This window comes from Paroedura picta, chromosome 1 (genome assembly GCF_049243985.1).
Source record: "Paroedura picta isolate Pp20150507F chromosome 1, Ppicta_v3.0, whole genome shotgun sequence".
Lineage (NCBI taxonomy): Eukaryota > Metazoa > Chordata > Lepidosauria > Squamata > Gekkonidae > Paroedura > Paroedura picta.
The window spans coordinates 61,342,434-61,361,458 of record NC_135369.1 but is presented as its reverse complement, the minus strand read 5'-3'; the positions used below and the strand labels follow the sequence as shown (position 1 = coordinate 61,361,458).

The window sequence follows — 19,025 nt, the reverse complement described above, 5'->3', positions numbered from 1 at the left end:
TGCAAATACGGAACCGCTGGCCAACAACAGTTTAGTTCCTGTTTATGTACAGCTTTGAAGATCCAGCGCAAATGAGAGCGAGACAGAAAAAGATACACGCCCGTAGCCTCTCCCTACATGGGCATATGAGATAAGCAAGGTGGAATAATAGTCAGCCCAGCGACACACAGAGACAGGTGCTATGACAAAAGCGCGCCCCTCCCGCGTCGAGGTGCATGCCCGCCCGGCTGGGGGTGCTGTAGAGAGGGGCCGAAGAGGCCGTGGCCGCTTGCTCCAGGTTGCCCCACAGCCTCCTCCTCCTCCACGCTCCTAGCCTACCCCAGGAGGCAGCGGAAGTGAGTGTAGGGGGCAGTATAGGAATTTCCTGTGACGTCCCGGCCCGGACTCCATTAGGCTGCAGCTAGGCAGGGAAGCCACAAACCCAGCGGCTAGTGGAGAGGAGCGGGCCGGGTGCCCGGGGCTGCCAGGCCAGGGGGGTTCGGGCAGCGGTAGCTGGAGGGACCCTAGAGCCGGCGGCTGCCGCTGCTTCCTGAGAGACCCCGGGGAGAGGGACAGGGCCCCCCCCGCTCCTTACCCCCGCCACCTCCCCCATCCCACCCTGCCCCTGCCTCCCTTCCTTGCTCCCCCCCCCCCCCAGGCTTCCCACCACGGCCGCTCTCGGCGAGGAAACTCTGGCCTCCGCTTCCTCCTCCTCCGACTCGGACACCGGCGGAGCCTCCCCGCCACCGCGGAAGAAAGCGCGGGCCTCCCCGGCGGCGGCGGCGGCGGCGGCGGAGGGAGCAGGAGAGCCCGGGGCTTCTACGGGCAGAGCAGGCCTCACCGCGTCCCCGTCCCCCTCGCTCTCCGCCGGGCTCGCCCCCCCAGCTGCCAACCCCCTCAGAGCCAGCGGGAGCGCCGGCAGCGCCAGCACGAGCAGCAGCAGCAGCAGCAGCAGCAGCAGCAGCGCCATGCAGGCCAATGGGGCAGGAGGGGGGCAGCAGCAGCAACAGCCGCCGTCGTCGCAGGGTCCCGAGCTGGGCTGCCTCAGCGCCCAAAACGGCGAGGCCTCGTCGGGCTCGGCCGCCGGGGAGCAGCTGGCTCATGCCAACGGGCTGCTGCCTTCTGCTAACAACGGCGGGGGCGGCGGCGGGCCGAGTGTCAACAACGGGGTCTCGGCCCCCGGGGGGTCCGTGGCCGAGATGGGGGGAGGCGGCGGCGGCGGCATCGGCGGCAGCGCCCTGAAGAAAAAGAAGCGGCTCTCCCAGTCCGACGAGGACGTGATCCGGCTCATCGGGCAGCACCTTCACGGGCTGGGCCTCAAGTAAGTCGCCGAGCCGAGGACAGCGACCCCCCCCCCAAAAAAAAACCCCTCACAATATTTGGGCTTAAGTCTTCCTCGGACGTGTTGGGGGGCGCTCGATGACGCACGATGAGGCATTCTTTTCTCTGCCTGCAGTAATTCTGCTTTCTTTGGAGGCGGCGGGGGGGGGGTAAAATCTGTTTGTTGGGAGAAACCCTGATTTGGCGGGGGTTGATGACACTGTTATTAATGCTTGCCTATTATCACAGCTGCAGTGAAGTCGGATAAAATCTTTTAGTGGGGGATTAGGATGCTGAGGGGATCTAGGGTTGTGCTGATGGGAATAGTAGCCCTGGTAGACTTGTTTATTTTAGGATACATTGTATGCCCAAGGGAAAGAAGCCAGCACTTTGTGTGTGTTGGTCCATATTTCTCCTGGGTAAAGCAGTTTCTGCCACAGATTATCCTGTCGCAGTTTAATATGGAAGAGAAGGAAATGTGGGGGAGGAGGTAGATCTAGCAAATGAAGTAATGGAGGCAATGAAATCAAGGGCCTATTTTTCTGGCCTAGTCCAGTTTTAACTTCCTATTGAGAGAACAGGTAGATCTTCTGTCATCTGTGGTAGTATAGGAGCCTGGCAGATCATTAAGACAAATCACTACAAGGATGGTAGTGATGAAATAATATAAACACAATGAAGTACAGAGATATTTGTTTATGTGATTCTGGCAAGTGAACATATGTAATGAAAATAATAAAATGAATATGTGTAGCCAGGTTTAATTCGAAAATATCTATATTGGGCTAGTTGTTTGGATGGGCATGATTTTATCGTGTACAACTTGGTTTGATGGAGCCTTTGAATATACTCTGTTTACTTAAAAAATAATGTCAAATGTGTTGACTCTTCTGTAGCTTGGAGTACTTTGAGCTGAATAATAGACATGGAGCTGGGGTGGGGGAGGGTAAGAAGCAAATAAATACAGGGCATAAGCAGTTGGTTAATCCAGCTTGTAAAGTGCAACATAATGGTACCTAGGTATTTGCTGAGGCTTCAAGAAAAGTCTCTCTTTCTTAATATGCATCCTTGGAAAACTAAGGCTTTGTATATGTCATGAATGTAAGTGTCACTGTAGAAATGGATTGATTTTAATTAACTTAGTACACAAAATAAGCACAACACTGACATAAGGCAAGTTTACAACAGCAGGCAACAACTCGTGACTGTTCATAGTCTACACCATAGTAAATGTGCTATTTTTAGTTTTAAAAGTGCTGGGGGAGGGTTTTAGGTTTACCAGTTGAATACTTAATAAAATAAACTAATCTAATCTAGTAGGCAACTGACATGAAATAGGCAGAAATACGTTAATGAATAGTGCGCAGATCAGGGCTTCAACTAACTCTTAAAGATAGGTTTAATGATAGCTCTGTTTTCATCTGGACAGCTTGCTGCTAAAACACTGTTTTAATTGAATCCTCTTTTTCCTACTGTAATCAGGAAAAAAATCCTTTATGGATATTCTGGGATGTTAACAATCCATACATAGCTGTGAGAGTACACAGTTTAGACATAGTTGTATCCCATTTTACAATATTACTATAATGTCCAAGTGAAACAGTTTTTTTACTGAGTATTCTGGACTGTAGGGTCAATGGATGGGTTCATTGTATTATTGGTCAGCTATATCTTTTTTAATACTGTATGTCTCCTGCAGCCAGACTGTTGATCTTCTAATGCAAGAATCAGGATGTCGTTTAGAGCATCCTTCTGCTACCAAGTTCCGCAATCATGTCATGGAAGGAGAGTGGGATAAGGTAATGGGGCCATCTAACTACACATGAGACTGCAATTATATGAACACTTACTAGGAAATAAGCACCACTGAACACTGTGGGACTTGCTTATGAGTAAATATACATAGAATTGGGCTACAGACTTGGAGAGAATGTTGCATGATTCTTGGCTTACCCTTTTCTTTCTCTCTTAAAAAATTGCTTTTTGTAGGCTGAGAACGACCTGAATGAACTCAAGCCTTTAGTGCACTCTCCTCATGCAATTGTGGTAAGACACATTCTTGAACTGTTTCAATTGTTGACTAAATTTTTCTTGGTTGGAATTGGCATAGGTATACATGTCAGCTGTTCTATATGTGCCAGCTGCCATTCCCTGCTTATTGCTAATGTATTTTACATAAGTCTAAAAATATTAAGACATTTGCTTAGTACTATGAGTTAATTTCCACTGAGAAGGAATTTTTGCGAATTACTCCTCTCTCACAGCAGACTCCCCCCATGCTGTTGATGGATTATTTTGGGATGCCATGGAGGATGGAGGTGGAGAGTGCATATGATCACCCCATAGATATAATGTTGTTGCAGAGACTAGACCATTTTTTGGTCTGTTTAACTTGTAGTTTACACATAATTTGGGAGTTAATTCTAGAAGTTTTTCGTAAATAAATTCTGGACTGTAACATTTCTCTGTATATTGTCTCTGGGAAATCATATTCACTGTGAAGGTATGGCATGTATGAATAAAGTTTCATTGACATACAGTGTTTCCAAGCAGACAGTTCTACTGCCTTTTGTTCTGCATTTGTATGACCATCTAGAACTCAGGGCTTTATGATTTGTATTCTGTTTAATTAAAACAGACTAGTCTTGTGATCTTTTCATTTAAAACTTGTGTCTCATTCTGTATGTTTGAACTATTTTGTCCTGTTAATTAGTCTTAATTTCTCCAGTATAGGAGTGGAAGGGGCATGAAGTACTTAATGCAACTCTATTTTTTTTCATTACAATAGTTCTTTGCATACATATAGGGCACTGTTTTTACAGTGGGGACATTTCTTCTCTTCAAGTGAAAGATATAGTAGTACTATTGCTGGTGGTTGTAAAAACTGGGATCAGCTGATGTCTGCTTAGAATTCTTCTGGTTGCTTCATCTGTTGTCAAAAGGGTATTTTCCTTTTCTTTCTTCCCTTCCCTGTCAGGCAGGAAGTGAAATCTGGAAAACAGATGTTACCCTAAACTTCAGTTGCTGCCTAAAAGTAGTTATGTTTTGTTCTTTTAACCAGGTCAAAGCCTGAACTTGTCAGAAACCTTTCCTTTTAGAACAAGCAATTTTTTTACCTTCTTAGCAAAGTGATATAAGTAGGCAGTTAATAGAATGACACTAAGCAGTTATCTTACATCTTGAATAGGATAGAAATACTTTAAAAGTGTAGGAATCAGATACATGTGTGTCTCTGAAGTTTTACAATTCAGCTCTTAATATTTTGAAACTGATGTTCCATCATCTTTTAATGCCATTTCTATTTGATTTTTGTAAAAGTTGTCATAAACTAGTTCAGTATGGATTGGCATTCTACTTAAGTGTTTAATTTGTAAGAGGAAAAGAACAAGATGCCTACATAGGTGAATACTAAAAAAAAAACCCTCATAGATGCCAGTTTTGGAAACTGTATTAAGGTAAGTTGTGTGAGGGTAGTATTGCCGTGTTGTTAATTTAAATTTTATTTATTGCCCTGTTAAAATAGATTTTTTAAAACCCTCATTTGTGAATTTGTAATTAAGATCAAATTCATTACGTAGAGGATTTCAAAAGACAGTCACATTATTATACTAGGAAATAATTCCTGTTAAGATTTTTGAGATTTGTGAGAGCTATCTATATATCTGGAACTGAAATTTAGGCGTATAATCTGGAAACCAAGGAGGCAGTTCTAAATAAACTGTTGGGGGCAGGTGCTGGATGCATCCTTGCTGTATTTCTGAAACTGCAAAAAATAATTGGAAAGAAGATTATCTTCATATCCTAAACATGGCTTCAGTCTTTCCTCCAAGGTCAGGGGCAGAGGGTGGTACCTGGGGAGAGAATCTCCTAGTAGCAGGCCTGATATGTGGGGTCCAACAGGAAACTATTTTCTCCCTGATGTTATTTAACATCTACATACGCCCCCTCACTAGCTGGTTCGGGGTTTCAAGCTGAGTTGCCGTCAGTGTGCTGATGGCACCCATCTATTTGGATGGCCAACCATCAACACCTCCCCTGATTCTTTGGCCAGGTACCTGGAGACCATGGTTGAGTGGCTCAAGTAGAGTCGGTTGAAGTTAAACCCACCTAAGATGGAGTTCTGTGGTTGGGTCAACATGCCAAGGCTAGCATAGTGCAACTCTTTGCTCTTGACGGGGTCCATTTAACACCGTTGACCACTGTCAAGAATCTGGGTAAGATCCTGGACACCTCCTTATCTATGGAGGCCCAGGTCACACATGTTGCTTGCTGGGCATTTTACCATCTATGCCAGGCATGACAGCTTGCACCTTATATGTCCCATGACCAACCTAGCCACTATAACCCATGCAACAGTCACCTCCAGATTAGATTTATGTAACTTGCTCTATACAGGGCTGCCCTTGAAGTTGCTCCAGAAAATCCAAACAATCCTAACACATCAGCTCTGGTCCCTTTGGAGAGCACATATTATATCTCAGCTCTCCCAGCTGCACTGGCTCCAGATTGGAGACCAGATCATAGAATAATAGAGTTGGAAGGGACCTCCTGGGTCATCTAGTCTAACCCCCTACACTATGCAGGACACACTCAACCCTATCACTCATCCACTATAACCTGCCACCTCCTTGAACCTTCACAGAATCAGCTTTACTGTCAGATGACTATCTAGCCTCTGTTTAAAAATCTCCAAAGATGGAGAACCCACCACCCTCCTGAGAAAGCCTGTTCCACTGAGATCAGGTTCAAGGTTTTGATTTTTACATAAAAGCCCTAAACCAGGCCTTCTCAACCAGGGTTTTGTGAAACCCTGGGGTTTCTTGACAGTCCTGGGAGGGTTTCCCAAATGGATGGGAGTTAATTTTTTTTATTTGTTAAACTTTTATTAGGTGATATGACCATATATGGTTATGTCAACCCACCCACCTCCTCCCAAAATAGCAAGTGATGGGCCTGGAGAGGGTTGGAAGAAGAGGGGGCCTGGGTGGATGTTTACACAGCTATGTTTCCGAACCGTATTCTGCATGATCATGACACTCTAGGATTTCTTGAATTGAAGAATGTTTCCGGGGTTTCTCAATGGTAGAAAAGCTGAGAAATTGTCTGGGACCCCTATATCTTTGGGATTGCCTTTTCCCCTATAACCCCCCCCCCCAAAGAGCATTAAGATCAGGCAGTCAAAATCTGCTTTGGGCTCTGTTCCAAAAGAGATAAAACTGGTCTCAACCAGAGCCTGGGTTTTTTCAGCCCCAGTCTGTTGGAACATTACACCTGAGGAGATCAGGGTCTTCTAGCATCTTGAACAATTCTGGAGGGCCTGCAAAACAAAGCTGTTCCACCAGAACTGTGGTTGAGGCCAGGAAATAACACCTTGGGATACTGGCCTCCCTACTTGAAAATTGATCCTCAGACAGAAAACCTCTCCGAAATCTGTTAAATCCTCATAGGGTTTAATTATAATGAGGAAGGTGTTTTATATTGATGTTAAATAGTTTGTATTGTTTTTTTAAATCTATTGATAACTGCCCTGAGCCAACCAGGATAGGGTGATATAAAAATAAAATATTTATTATTATTATTTAAAAGTTAGCTATCAAGAATTGGAGACACCTGAAATGGCTGTTTTCAGATAAGCTTCTGCCATCGGGAGAAAAAGATTCCAAAGACTTTTCTAGAGTATGTTGTGGCAAAAAAAACCTGACAGCTCTAAAAGCATATGTTACAGAGAGTATCTGAAAAGTTCTATTAAGATGGAAGTGTCAAAATCCTTGAAATCATAAGGGGTTTCCACATGAGGATGGACTTGTGCTGTTTCCCTGTTGCTGGTGCAACTGCTGATAAAGTGCAGCGGTAAAGGAGATTCCACAGCATAGGTTTCCCCACTGATTCCCTAGCAATAGACATACTCCCCCAGCCAGGGCTTTTGTAAGCTTTTTTCTAAAGGATGAACACTTGGATATCTTTGTAACAATATATCCAGCAATATATTGGGTTCTCTGAATTTCCAGCCTTAATTAAAGTACCTCTCTAACCCCTTCTGTTGCAGAGGTATGCGCAATTGGAATTCAGAGAACCTGGTACACATTCTGATATATATTGATTATATTCTAGTGCTGATCAGGTTGGAGAGTATCAGAGAAAAGCTGAGTGAAATCCCCAGGATATGCATGAATACTCCATGCTGCTATGGGGGAGGCTGCTTCAAAAAGCATTCAAACCAGAGCAAATATGTATGGAAATGGTGCTAAATTGATTCCTTCATATTTTATGTTGGTTTTAACGGTCTGAATTCCCTGTATGTATTGTACAAGTGATACATATAGAACAGCAGTTAATGCATTAGAGTCTAAGTTGATACCTTTATGAGTACTAGATATTTTTAAAGAATAAGCTATAAGGTATCCTTAAAAGTTTATCCTGCCCTACAAAGACATTTGAGAGGAATCATTTTTGACAGTAGAATAGGGGTGATCTATAAATGTGACGATAAATAAAATGTCTTTTGTAACTTGAAACACATGCAGTATTAGACTTAAAATATTAAAACAGGAGAGGGGAGAATAATGTTGTAAGCTACTCACCTGTTAGGAAGAAACGCATAATGTAACTAATAACCCCCCTAATAAATAAGATGCAGAACCCTGCTGGATCAGACCAGTGGTCCATCTAATCCAGCATCCTGACTCACACATTATGTCAGGGTAGATCAGATAAAAAATCTTCACAATATTTTCAAAAGATGCTTAGGCTAGGCTGTAGCTTATAATCTTGAAGGGAAGGCAGTTTCACAGTTGGGAGATAGCCACAAAAAGATACTGTTAAGAGATTATGCTTGGTTGATTTCTGTAGTCATTATAGAAAGAAAAAGTATGTTGGGCTCAGGCAGACTAAGATTGATTAGCCAGTTACTTGGGAGCAAGTCCCGCTAAGCTCGCATTTCTGTATGTGCGGAGTTTGCAACATTAAATGTTGAAACCTGCCTCTTAAATTGTACTGAAAGTCACTAGAGTCTACTTCACACCATTGAAAAGAACTGTAAGCTGATCCCATGCAATCGTTGAAAATCTCAGTGATGAGATGGGATCTAAATTCTAAAAACGTAGACTCTTGTGTACCACACAATGATGTTCCGAAAGCTCCTATAGCCCGTGATCCTAGGCGACTTAAGAAAAGTTGAATGCAGTATCAGTCTTCCCTCTTTCTGAAATCTGCAAGCCATTATTATTATGGTGTTATACAGATACATTTTAAGTTTTTTTTTTGCAACCACGGTTTCATGAAAGACCCCTGCAAGATTGGATTTAGGGTCCATCCAATCCAGCATCCTGTTTCCAGCCGCTACCAGATGGATTCCTCTGAGCAGCCTACAAGCAAGGCATGAAAGTCAGAGCTCTCCCCAGTTGTACGTCCCCAGCAACTGGTGTTCAGAGGTATATTGCTACGACTCTGTTTCCATTTGTGATTAGATTCAGAGAGCAGGAAGAGTATAGGACTTGAGGTGGAGGGGAGTCCAGTGTTGCGTATAGTTCAGATACTTCTGTACATTACATAAGTAACATCTGTGTAACTTGAGAGGCTATTTTAAATCCAACATGCATCTTTTAGATGTAATGGTTTTCATGCTGGACAACTAAAAAATTATTTGGCAGATACTGTAATTATTTTTATACAAAAACGCACAAGCTTTTATATTGAGCAGCTCCTATGCATGTTACCAGATTATTTCAGACGCATAGAAAGTTTGACGGGAGCTGGGAACAAGATTCAAACCCCATCTACATTCTAGTAATGTTTTGTGCCTATTTGTGCTTATGTGCTATTAGTTGTTTACACAGCTACTCTCGCTCTGTTCACAAGTTACAGTGTACACTTGATTTTTCTTTAAATGCATTCTCATATTACATTCAGTGCATGTATAGCTGAACAGAGAGAAAAAGATTATCAAAACTCCCCATATATCTGATTCTGTTTGTAAATTGAATACACATTGCTCTTTCTCGCAAATGGATGTCTGTAAGTGTACGTGTGTTCACTGTAACATGTGAACATGGGCTACTATGTAGCTGTGATGGGATTATAAGTGGAAAGTCTCTGTTGAAAGCCTCAGTTTAAAAAGTTAAAGCCTTAATTTAAGTCACAAGCTCTTCCTGCTAGTTGTTATGGCATACTGTAAGAGTGCCAGGATTCCCAAAGGACTATCCCCTTATTTCTATACAGATTTTTTGTCCCTTAAGCTGATGGATGTAATTAAGGGATAGCAGGAGTGAATCCAGATCTTGCAAGGAGAATATTTGTGACTGCTTGTTCTCCCATCTGTTGTGTTGAGACCCTGAAAGAACAAGCTCACTGAGCCTGGGGGTGTAATAGAATTATGTATCACAAAGTTTCCCTATATTAAAAGGGGATCCCTGGGATGATTGGAGGGATAAAAGAGCACTAGTATCTGTTACGTTTCACTCCGAGTTAAATAATTAAGCCCTACTTAAAGAACAGTAACAAATAGTATGTTGTTCAGATGTTCATATCTACTTTTGTAACTTATAGAACCTAACCCTATTTCAATAGGCTGAGATTCTTGGGCTTAAAGAGGAGTTCCATGTGAAATCATAATTTTTTTCTTTCTGAACGAAACCCTTGTTCAGTAAAGCTGTTTGTATGAGAAATTGTAACTATTTTAAAGCCAGAGTTACCAGCTTTCCACAGGGCCTGCAAGATGGAGCTCTTCTGCCAAGGCATATGGTTGAGGCCAGGGCTGGGTCTTGGCGTTACCATCAGAGATCCTGCAGATAGGTTAGATCTGGTTCCCCGCTCCCATTGGAAGAAAACCTGGCCCTCTGGCTGAATTGGGGATAGGGGGTGGGGTGTTTAAAATCTTATAGGGCAGTGATCACAGTCTGCTTGGTTTGTGATAAGGGCTGTTTCTATGGTTTTTTTTATGGAAACTTGTTTTATATTTGTAAACCACTGCAAGTCTTTCTAAGAGCGGCGGTATAAAAATAAAATAATAATAAATAGATACAACTCTACTATCCCTTACTGCGGGGGTCATCAACTGCCCGCCCGCGGGCCGCTGCCGGGTTGCGAAAGCATTGGCAGCAGGCAGCAGGAGCCACGCCTCCCTCCCCCCCCCCCTCCACAGCAAGAAGGTCGCCAAGCTGCAAGCAAATTAGTCACCAAAGTGGCCAATTAGCTTGCGGCCTTGGGAGCCTCTTGCTGCAGGAGCAGGGGGAAGAGGGAGGCGCTCGCCGGCATGCCGGCGGGCGCGGAAGCTCCACGCGTGCACGTTTTGCTCATGTGCTGCGCCCCGGGCCACCCTCTCCTCCCACCCCTCCCAGCGGTCGGCAACCAGGAAAAGGTTGCTGGCCACTGCCTTACTGACATATTACAACCTGGTCACTGCTACTGGAAGGTGTGATGAGGTCAGTAAGGAGCTGAGAAAGCACCTAGCCACCACAACTGGAGCATGTGGGTGTGTGTTTTGGTTTTAGAAAGCAATCCTGAGTAGACTTATTTATATTCCTGCTGAAGTCTGTTAAGTAGGGCTTATTTCCAGAAAAGCATACTTAGGATTTCCATTCTAGCCTTGGTTTTACCTCCATTATACAAATAACTAGGGGCATTAAAGGCAGAAGACCTCATACTCCGATAAACCGACTACTTCTGGACAAATAGAAATTTTGGAGCATTGCTTATTGGACTGCAGTACTTTTTGCAGTATGATGGAGTTGTGGGTCATTCCTGTGATGACTACAAGAAAGCTATTGATTGTGTGGATCACAAGAAATTGTGGGAGCCCTGCAAAATTTGGGGATGCCAGTGCATTTGATCAAGCTGATGCAATCACTCTACGCAAATCAAGAAGTCACTGTACGCACACCATTCGTTGACACTGACTGGTTCAAAATACAGAAAGGAGTGTGCCAAGGTTATATTCTTTCCCCCTTTCTGTTAACTTGTATGCTGAGATCATTATGAGAGAGACTGAACTCAAGGAATCAAACATTGGAATTGGAAAGAATATAAATAATCTTTGGTATGTTGATGACGCTACCCACGTATCAGAAACTAAGGAAGGCCTAGAAAAGGTGATTACAAAGGTCAATGAAGTAAGCAAGAAATTCAGCCTTTTTTAAAACACTAAATTACCACTACAAAAAACAGATGTCACAATAACAATTGATGATGATGAGATCAAATGCATTCAAGAATTCATTTTTCTTGGTTCACAAATTGATGAGACTGGTGATTGCAGTATGGAAATTGCTCTGGGTCATTTAGCAATGACAAGCTTGAACCAAACATGGAAAAAAGCCTGACTACCACATGTAGATTAGTTAGACCTATCATATTTCCAATAGCCACTTACAGTTGTGAAAGTTGGACGGTGAAAAGATCAGACGAGAAGAATCGATTTATTTGAACTCTGTTGTTGGAGAAGGCTTCTGCAGGCTCCGTGACTAGCAAAAGCCACGAACAAGGAAATACTACAGTGCATAAAACCCATTATATCACTGGTAGGTTCACTTACTTTGGCCATATCATGTGATCCAACTCAGTGGAAAAAGGAAACCGGGCCAACAAAGAGCGGTAGTTGTATGCGATCAAGATGGATACTGGCCAGAACATTACACAGCTAAAAGAAGCAGTGCGGGATCAAAGATTGTGGCAGTTGTGCCATAGAATCACCAAGAGTCAGACTTGACTGACTGCCTGACATCATCACCCTGTCATAATGAGGAGTTGTTAACATCAGATAAGGTTAAAAAACTTTTGACAAGTATGGATGTAGGAGTTACATTTACTGTAGTCAATTTTTTTTGCTCATGTAATTAAATTTAAAGCAGAGATAGTCAACCTGTGGTCCTCCAGATGTTCATGGACTACAATTCCCATGAGCCCCTGCCAGCATTTGTAGTCCATGAACATCTGGAGGACCAAAGGTTGACTATCCCTGATTTAAAGGACCTCAAGTGCTGTAGCTGGTTGGAAACTTAAAATTATTGTTGGTGTATCTAGTGTGATATTGCTCAAGGCCTGTAGGCCACATGAGCAGTATCATTAAAGTTGTCTAATGTTGAAGGATTTGGGGGATTAACCCATTTCAAATGGTTGCTCATTATTTAAATTGTAATAGAGCTTTTTAGACGTGATATTGATAAAGGCTCAGAAAAGTCAATGGGGATTTCCCTGTTTCTGTCTTCTGCGTGGCCTGGGAAGGGGGTATGTGGGGTTCTCTGCTTCACTCTTAGTTGTCGCGGATCAACTACTTGAACAGTTCCACAGGACCTGAAACATCACTTCCCATTTCCCCCCCCCCCCCCGAGCCTCCCTCCTATGGCAACCACTTCAGATCCTTCCAATCCACTGGGCTATCAGTACATGTTGAGTTAATGTTCTTTACTACTCTATCATTCTGTTGTGTTGCTTGCCATTATCACTGTGTTATTTTCATAAACTTAGTTACCTGTATTGTTTCTGTTATATGTAAACCACCCTGAGCCTTTGGGGAGGGTGATATGTAAATGAATAAATATTTAACAATTTATACACACACACACACACACACACACACACACATATAATTCTCACCCATTTGGGAAACCCAAGACCATCAAGAAATCCCTGGGTTTTATGAAACCCTGCGTGAGAAAGCATGCTCTTAAGTCCTTCAGGAAGAAGAAAGATTTGGTCCTTATATGCTGCTTTTCTCTACCCGAAGGAGTCTCAAAGCAGCTTACAATCGCCGTCTCTTTCCTTTCCCCACAACAGACACCCTGTGGGGGAGGTGAGGCTGAGAGCCCTGATATTACTGCTCGGTCAGAACAGCTTTATCAGTGCTGTGGTGAGCCCAAGGCCACCCAGCTAGTTGCATGTAGGGGAGAAGTGGGGAATCAAACCCAGGTCACCAGATTAAAAGTCTGCACTCCTAACCACAACAACAAGCTGTCTCTCAGTATTAAATTAGTACTCCTAGGCAGATAGGTAGTTTACTTTGAAAACACTGTCGGCACTGAGGCTGTAAATCATAGGCATTGCATCTGAATATAGCTGAAGCTAAGGATTGAACCCAAGTGGTGTGAGGATAAAGAGAAGAAGAAAATGATGTAAGCCTCTTTGGTTCCTCAATGGGGAGTAAGGTTGGATATAAATAAATAATATTGTCTATAATCGGTGATTTAATTATCTGGCAAGCATATGGTGTCTCCCTGTATACATGCTGGCAGAGACAAGCTAAAAATTATTTCATGGTCCAGTTGGGTCTTAACACTTAATTATTTAGGCCAGGGGTGGCCAAACTGTTGCTTTTCAGATGCCCATGGACTACAATTGCCCTGAGCCTCTTCTAGTAAGGACACCTGGAAAGACAGTTTGGCCACCCCTGATTTATGCATTGGGCCTAGATACTTGTGCTCATCAATCAGTTTGTAGGTGTGGCTTTTTAATTGTTGTTTTTGTTTGTTTCCAGCCTTCCCCTCCTTTTAACTTAATTATTCTTCTCTTTCAAATCTTCTGTAAAAATAGCTCTCAATGTAAAAGCTCTAGTTTGTTTTCTGACCTATTTTATACATTCAGCCATTTTGGGGAAAAGTAATTTTATAAGAAATTATTATACTTGAATACATGACTAAAATCATTTTTCTGTTTTATAAAGCAGACTAGGAACAAAGCCCATTTTAAAAAATGGGCATGAGGAGGGTTGGGGAAAAGGCAGCTCCAGGCTGAGTCCGGAGTTGCTCCCCAAGCTCCAGAGAGGACACCTTCCCGGGGCCCGGGGAGCTTTCCCCCCCCAGCGACTTGCAAAAACACTCCCCAGGCCCCGGGGAGGGCGGCTCGCCTTCCCCGGAGCCTGGGGAGCCTTTTTACAGGCGGCTGGACAGGCCCCGGGGAGGGCGATCTGCGCCTCTGCGAGTCGTGGATCGCCTTCCCCGGGGCCTGGGGAGCCTTTTAACAGGCGGCTGTACTTGCAAAAAGGCTCCCCAGGCCCCACGGAGGGCGCTCCGCGGCTCGGTGAGGCGCGGATCGTGCTCCCCGGGGCCTGGGGAGCCGTTCTGGGTTAGAGGGCAGGGGCCAGTGGGCCTACCTTCGCTCTCGGCGGCCAGCTGAGTAATGCCCGCGGTGGAGTGAAGGTTCGCTCTCGTGGGGGGTGGGGCGGGTTGGGAGGCGCTTTGCGCCTCCCAATTGGGCCCTCCGCTTGTCAGTCCAGGGGAAGGGGCCTATCGGCACCCTTCCTCATCCCGGACAGGGCCCGCCCTCGGGGCCCTTACTGTTTTATTTCCACTCTGAGAGGAGCGGTTAAAGATGATGATATGATATCCAACATAGATCCTGGGAGGCTATAGGCCTTTGGGGTTCTTGAGCATGCCACTTGGTACATCAAAATGAATTATTGACTGTTTGATTTGGGTTTCTGGGACTCTTTCCAGACAGTAAAATACAAGTTAGATAACTTAGCGGTTCCGTGGTAGATATTCTGGAGCAGATACTTGAGAGTGTCCTGCTCAGTAGAGTAATCTGAGAATGCTGTGTCCACTGAAGCAGAACTGGCTTTCTTAAATTTATACTTTTCCTTAATTGCTGTTAGTGAAATAGAGGCATATAAGTACTAGTTCCTGTGCATAGAACAGTCTTTGCCATCATACTGTTTGTTTGCTTCTTGTGGGAATTAGCTGATGTTGAAAACAGGATGGTGGAATCTGCAGATATTCAGTCTGATATGGAAGGCTTATTTTTAATGTATTTAGATCTAGATCACAAAGAGTTTTGATAATTGAGCAGGGGCACCTTTACTGGTGAGTTAAAGTGTTGGCCTAACCTTTTTGAGCTTCTAGGCACCTATGGTATTCTGACACAGGGTGGTGGGAGCTACTATGGAATGATTGCTGAAGGAGGTGAAGCCAACTACGAAATGTCAGGGTCTCACGAACATTTCATGGAGAAGTTCTGTAAAACAGGATGCCTTTTAAAATTAACATATTAAAAAACTTTTCTTGCATACATGTACAGTAGCACAATCAAAATACTTTGATGTGGTGCCAGCTGCTGCTGAAACATCTAAAAAACCACCCCCCTGCACAGCCAGTCAGAGGTTTATTTTTTCTGCAGGAAAAAGGCCCTTTCTGGTCCTGCACACTTTCTAAAAGTCATAGGAAGGGACCAGGAAAACATTGGCAGCACCATGATGCCCCTGGGCACCACATCGGGGACTCCTGCTTCAAAGGACAGAATCCTTCTCATCAAAGAGGAGAAAGAAATTTATTTTAGAAAAACTGTATCAGCTTGTTTCGCTTTAGATCTCTAACTAAAGCCCCCTGGTAATAAAGCCATCATGTCTTGTGCACTTTGTGTATGTGTTAAGTGCCATTCTGACTTATGGCAACACTATGAATTAATGATCTCCAAAACACCCTGCTGTTAACAGCCTTGCTCAGGTCTTGCACACTAAGGGCTGTGACTTCCTTTATTGAGTCAATCCATCTCATGTTGGCTCTTCCGCTTTTCTGCTGCCTTCCACTTCTCCTAGCATTATGGTCTTTTCCAGTTAATTTAAATCTGCTGAGAGCGGAGAATGATTCTGAAACTCTTAGGGTTTGTATGCACCTATGGGAGCTCTAAGCATTTGAAAAGTACGTGTCTAGAAATTTCTGGAACAATGACTAGTAGTGTGTTTCAGAAAAAAATAAATGCCTATGTCCTTTGGCTGACCAATCTAAAAGTTCATAGTTTAAGTGATAAGCGGTATACATGACCTATTGAGTAATATTTTCAGTGTTTGACTTCAAATACCATTTTTTTAACTTGTGATTTATTCCTTTAGTTAGAAAAGCAGACTTTAGCTCAGTGTGACAGTTTCATGGATTCAGTAATATTTTGAATGTTTGAAATCTGGCATGAATACATTTTCGGCCACTTTCATTGTACCATTTTGTTTTAATTGTTGTTAATCTAATGGATTTAAACTGTAATGTGTCTAATGAATTTAACCTTTTCCCAGCCCGATTCTGGAGCTAGAATCCTTGACTGCCTGTTGCTAGCATCTCCTAGCTCTTCCCCATCTCCCTGCAAAAACAAACACAAGAGAAAATAGACCTGCTGAATCCATCCCCAATTCATTGTGTGGGAAGAATATCTTACCTAGCTATAGTCTAAAGAGAAGAAGCATATCATTTAAAATTAGTATTCCTCTGTTTAGGATTAGGTTTTATGGTAGCAGTAATTAGAAAATATGGTCATTAAACTCTAAAATCCTGAAGGCTGAAAAATGTCTTCTAATTTTTTTAAGGCTAACTCCTAAAGCCACAGAATGTGTCAAGGTTTTGTTTAAAGGATATTTATTTTTAGTTGTAAGCCCCACTGGGAGTCAGTTTTTTGTTGTTGAAAAGTGAGTTGTAATATAATCAGTACATGAAAGTTGACTGTGCTTAGTCCATGGTCATAGTTTTTTTTTATATTTCTGGGATAAAACTGTCACCACAGTTAAAAATTTTCAAATTAAATTCTGATGGGTTCCAGCTCAAATCAAACCTTTATTTTGTCCTTGTGGCTGAAATAATTCTTCCAGTGTCAAATAAATAAACAGTTTAATAAGTGGGGGAGAATAGGATTCAGCATTAAGTGTCTGGAAGTTAAGGGGGTGGATCATGAGACTTCCTTCTGCTAAGATAGGACTGTTTTGCTCTGCAGTACAAATGCAAAGTTAATGGAAGGATGATGTTGGATCCAACCTTAACACATTTATTGAGATGATGATAACTCCTGTGTACCATAGCCCACATTGTGTGATTCTCTACTTTAGTTCACAGTATTATTCCACAGTGAATTCACTGGACTTTAAGATGCCACAGTATTTAGTGTAATGTAAAATCATCATGAGTCGATGGACTTATGGTAATGGTGTATAGGCCACCAATCAGGTGTGGTGGTAATAACCTTTCCTGAAATGTATGTGTTTAGAGTCTTGTTGGTATTGTGAGTTGTTGAAACTCAGACTGAGGTCACTATCTCATTAGCTGGAACTAAGCAGCTTTAGCAACGCTGTGTATTAACAAATTATACTATGGGATTTCTAATTCAATTCTGTTTTGCTTTATGCTAATTTTCCTCTTGTCTTATATGACTTTGGCCTGACACAGACAGGTGACAATGACATAGTACCTGTTGTTCCTTTATGCTTTTTAAAATACCTTTGTAAATAGTTTTTTTCCAACCATTAGAGAAATGGACCTTTAACATAGTCAGAAATCATTGCTCATCCCTGGTAGTATAAATAAAGTGAAATCCACATCAATGAATTTGTAAATGTTCATCTACTGTTATCACTCACTCTCTTTTTCTCTAGCCACTCCCCCTCCCTATTGTCTTCCTGTCTCCTTTGCTTTGTCTCCTTTGCGTTGAGAGCCCTTTGGGTAGTAAAAAGAGAGGTACAAAACCCAGCTCTTCTTTAAAGCACCAAGTATGCTATTAATAGCGTATTAACAATAGTACTGCTATTTGAGCTTTTCTATACCAGTGCCAAATATCTATTTATTGTATTTGTTATCCACTCTTTCTCGTTGGACTCGGGGTGGTGTACATCAGTGGTCCCCAACCTTTCTGAGGTTGGGGACCGGCAGGGCATTGGGGCGCGGCCCGCGGCCCGCGCGGGCCACGCCCACGCATCGAGCCGCGCCCGCACATCGGGTCGCACGGGCGCGCCCCGGCCCCGATTCCCTCTCCCCGCCCTCCCGCAGTAAGAAGCTTCCCGGGCCGCAAGCTTGCGGCCTGGGAAGTTTTTTACTGCGGGGGGGGGGCGGGGAGAGGGAGCCGCGGCCCGGCGCCGGGCTGCGGCCCACAGGTTGGGGACCACTGGTGTACATCATAATAACATACAACATAATAAATGTATACAATAAATTAAATGTCTAAAACATTTTAAACAATTTCATCTACATTTGCCCATTCTGAATGTCAGTGGGATGGAGAGAAGGAGATAGGAGACCCTCCCTCTCCCCCTTAAGTTGTATTAATGAATGTTAATCGTCATAGTTATAAGAGAAATAGAGTTTGGAATGTGTGGAGGCCATATTGCCACTGATAAAAATCATAAAATTTTAATATAGGCTTCTAGCTGTTGAGAGCAGGATTTTTTTTTGCTTTCCTTTGGAGACCAAGTTGGAAAATTAACACTTCAAGGTGAGCCAGTTCCCAAATCTTGTTTGGCTAATTTGCAGTGTATGCTTTTATACACTGTATATAATAAACATTGTATATTTAATCCCTAGGCCCCACACATAAACAAATTTAGTTCTGGACTAACCCTGCCAGTTTAGCATGAGTTCTGAGTGCTGGCTTTGTACCTAAAATAGTTGAGTATGATGTATGTTATTCAGGGGATTCCATCCCTAGGTTAATAATTATCCCCATAGAAGAAATCAGAGAAGGCTGAGAAGGTAACGGGGTTCCATTGTGCTTGTGTATAGTCCTATATTTGTAAAAGCATATGCTTCAAAATAGAAAATCAAGGAAGAGTAGTAATGTCTCACTGATGAAATGCCTGCTTTGCAGGCTGAAGGATGCTGGTTCAACCCCTGGCATCTATACTTAAAGGATCTGTGTGAACAAGTGTTGAGAAAGAGCTTTCTCTGTTTGATACTCTAGTATGCCATTTTTCCAATTGAAGAAGACATTACTGAGCTAGATGGTCCAGTGGTCTTTCTCTGTATAATACATCTTGATATGTTCTGATGACT

The 19,025-nt window shown here is 43.1% G+C and overlaps 1 protein-coding gene across 3 annotated transcripts in view; it reads left to right on the top strand.

Annotated features, from left to right (window-relative positions):
- The first annotated feature begins 721 nt into the window (after positions 1-721).
- WDR26 (WD repeat domain 26) overlaps positions 722-19,025 on the top strand; it is a 45,552-nt gene continuing 27,248 nt past the window's right edge. For 2 of the 3 annotated variants that reach the window (XM_077340538.1, XM_077340548.1), the window contains exons 1-4: positions 722-1,300; positions 2,999-3,098; positions 3,289-3,345; positions 8,583-8,729. In XM_077340538.1, the coding sequence (XP_077196653.1) occupies positions 948-1,300; positions 2,999-3,098; positions 3,289-3,345; positions 8,583-8,729 (657 nt within the window). In that variant the 5' untranslated portion in view covers positions 722-947. The remainder of the gene's footprint in view (positions 1,301-2,998; positions 3,099-3,288; positions 3,346-8,582; positions 8,730-19,025) is intronic. The other variant, XM_077340557.1, reaches the window with a different exon arrangement.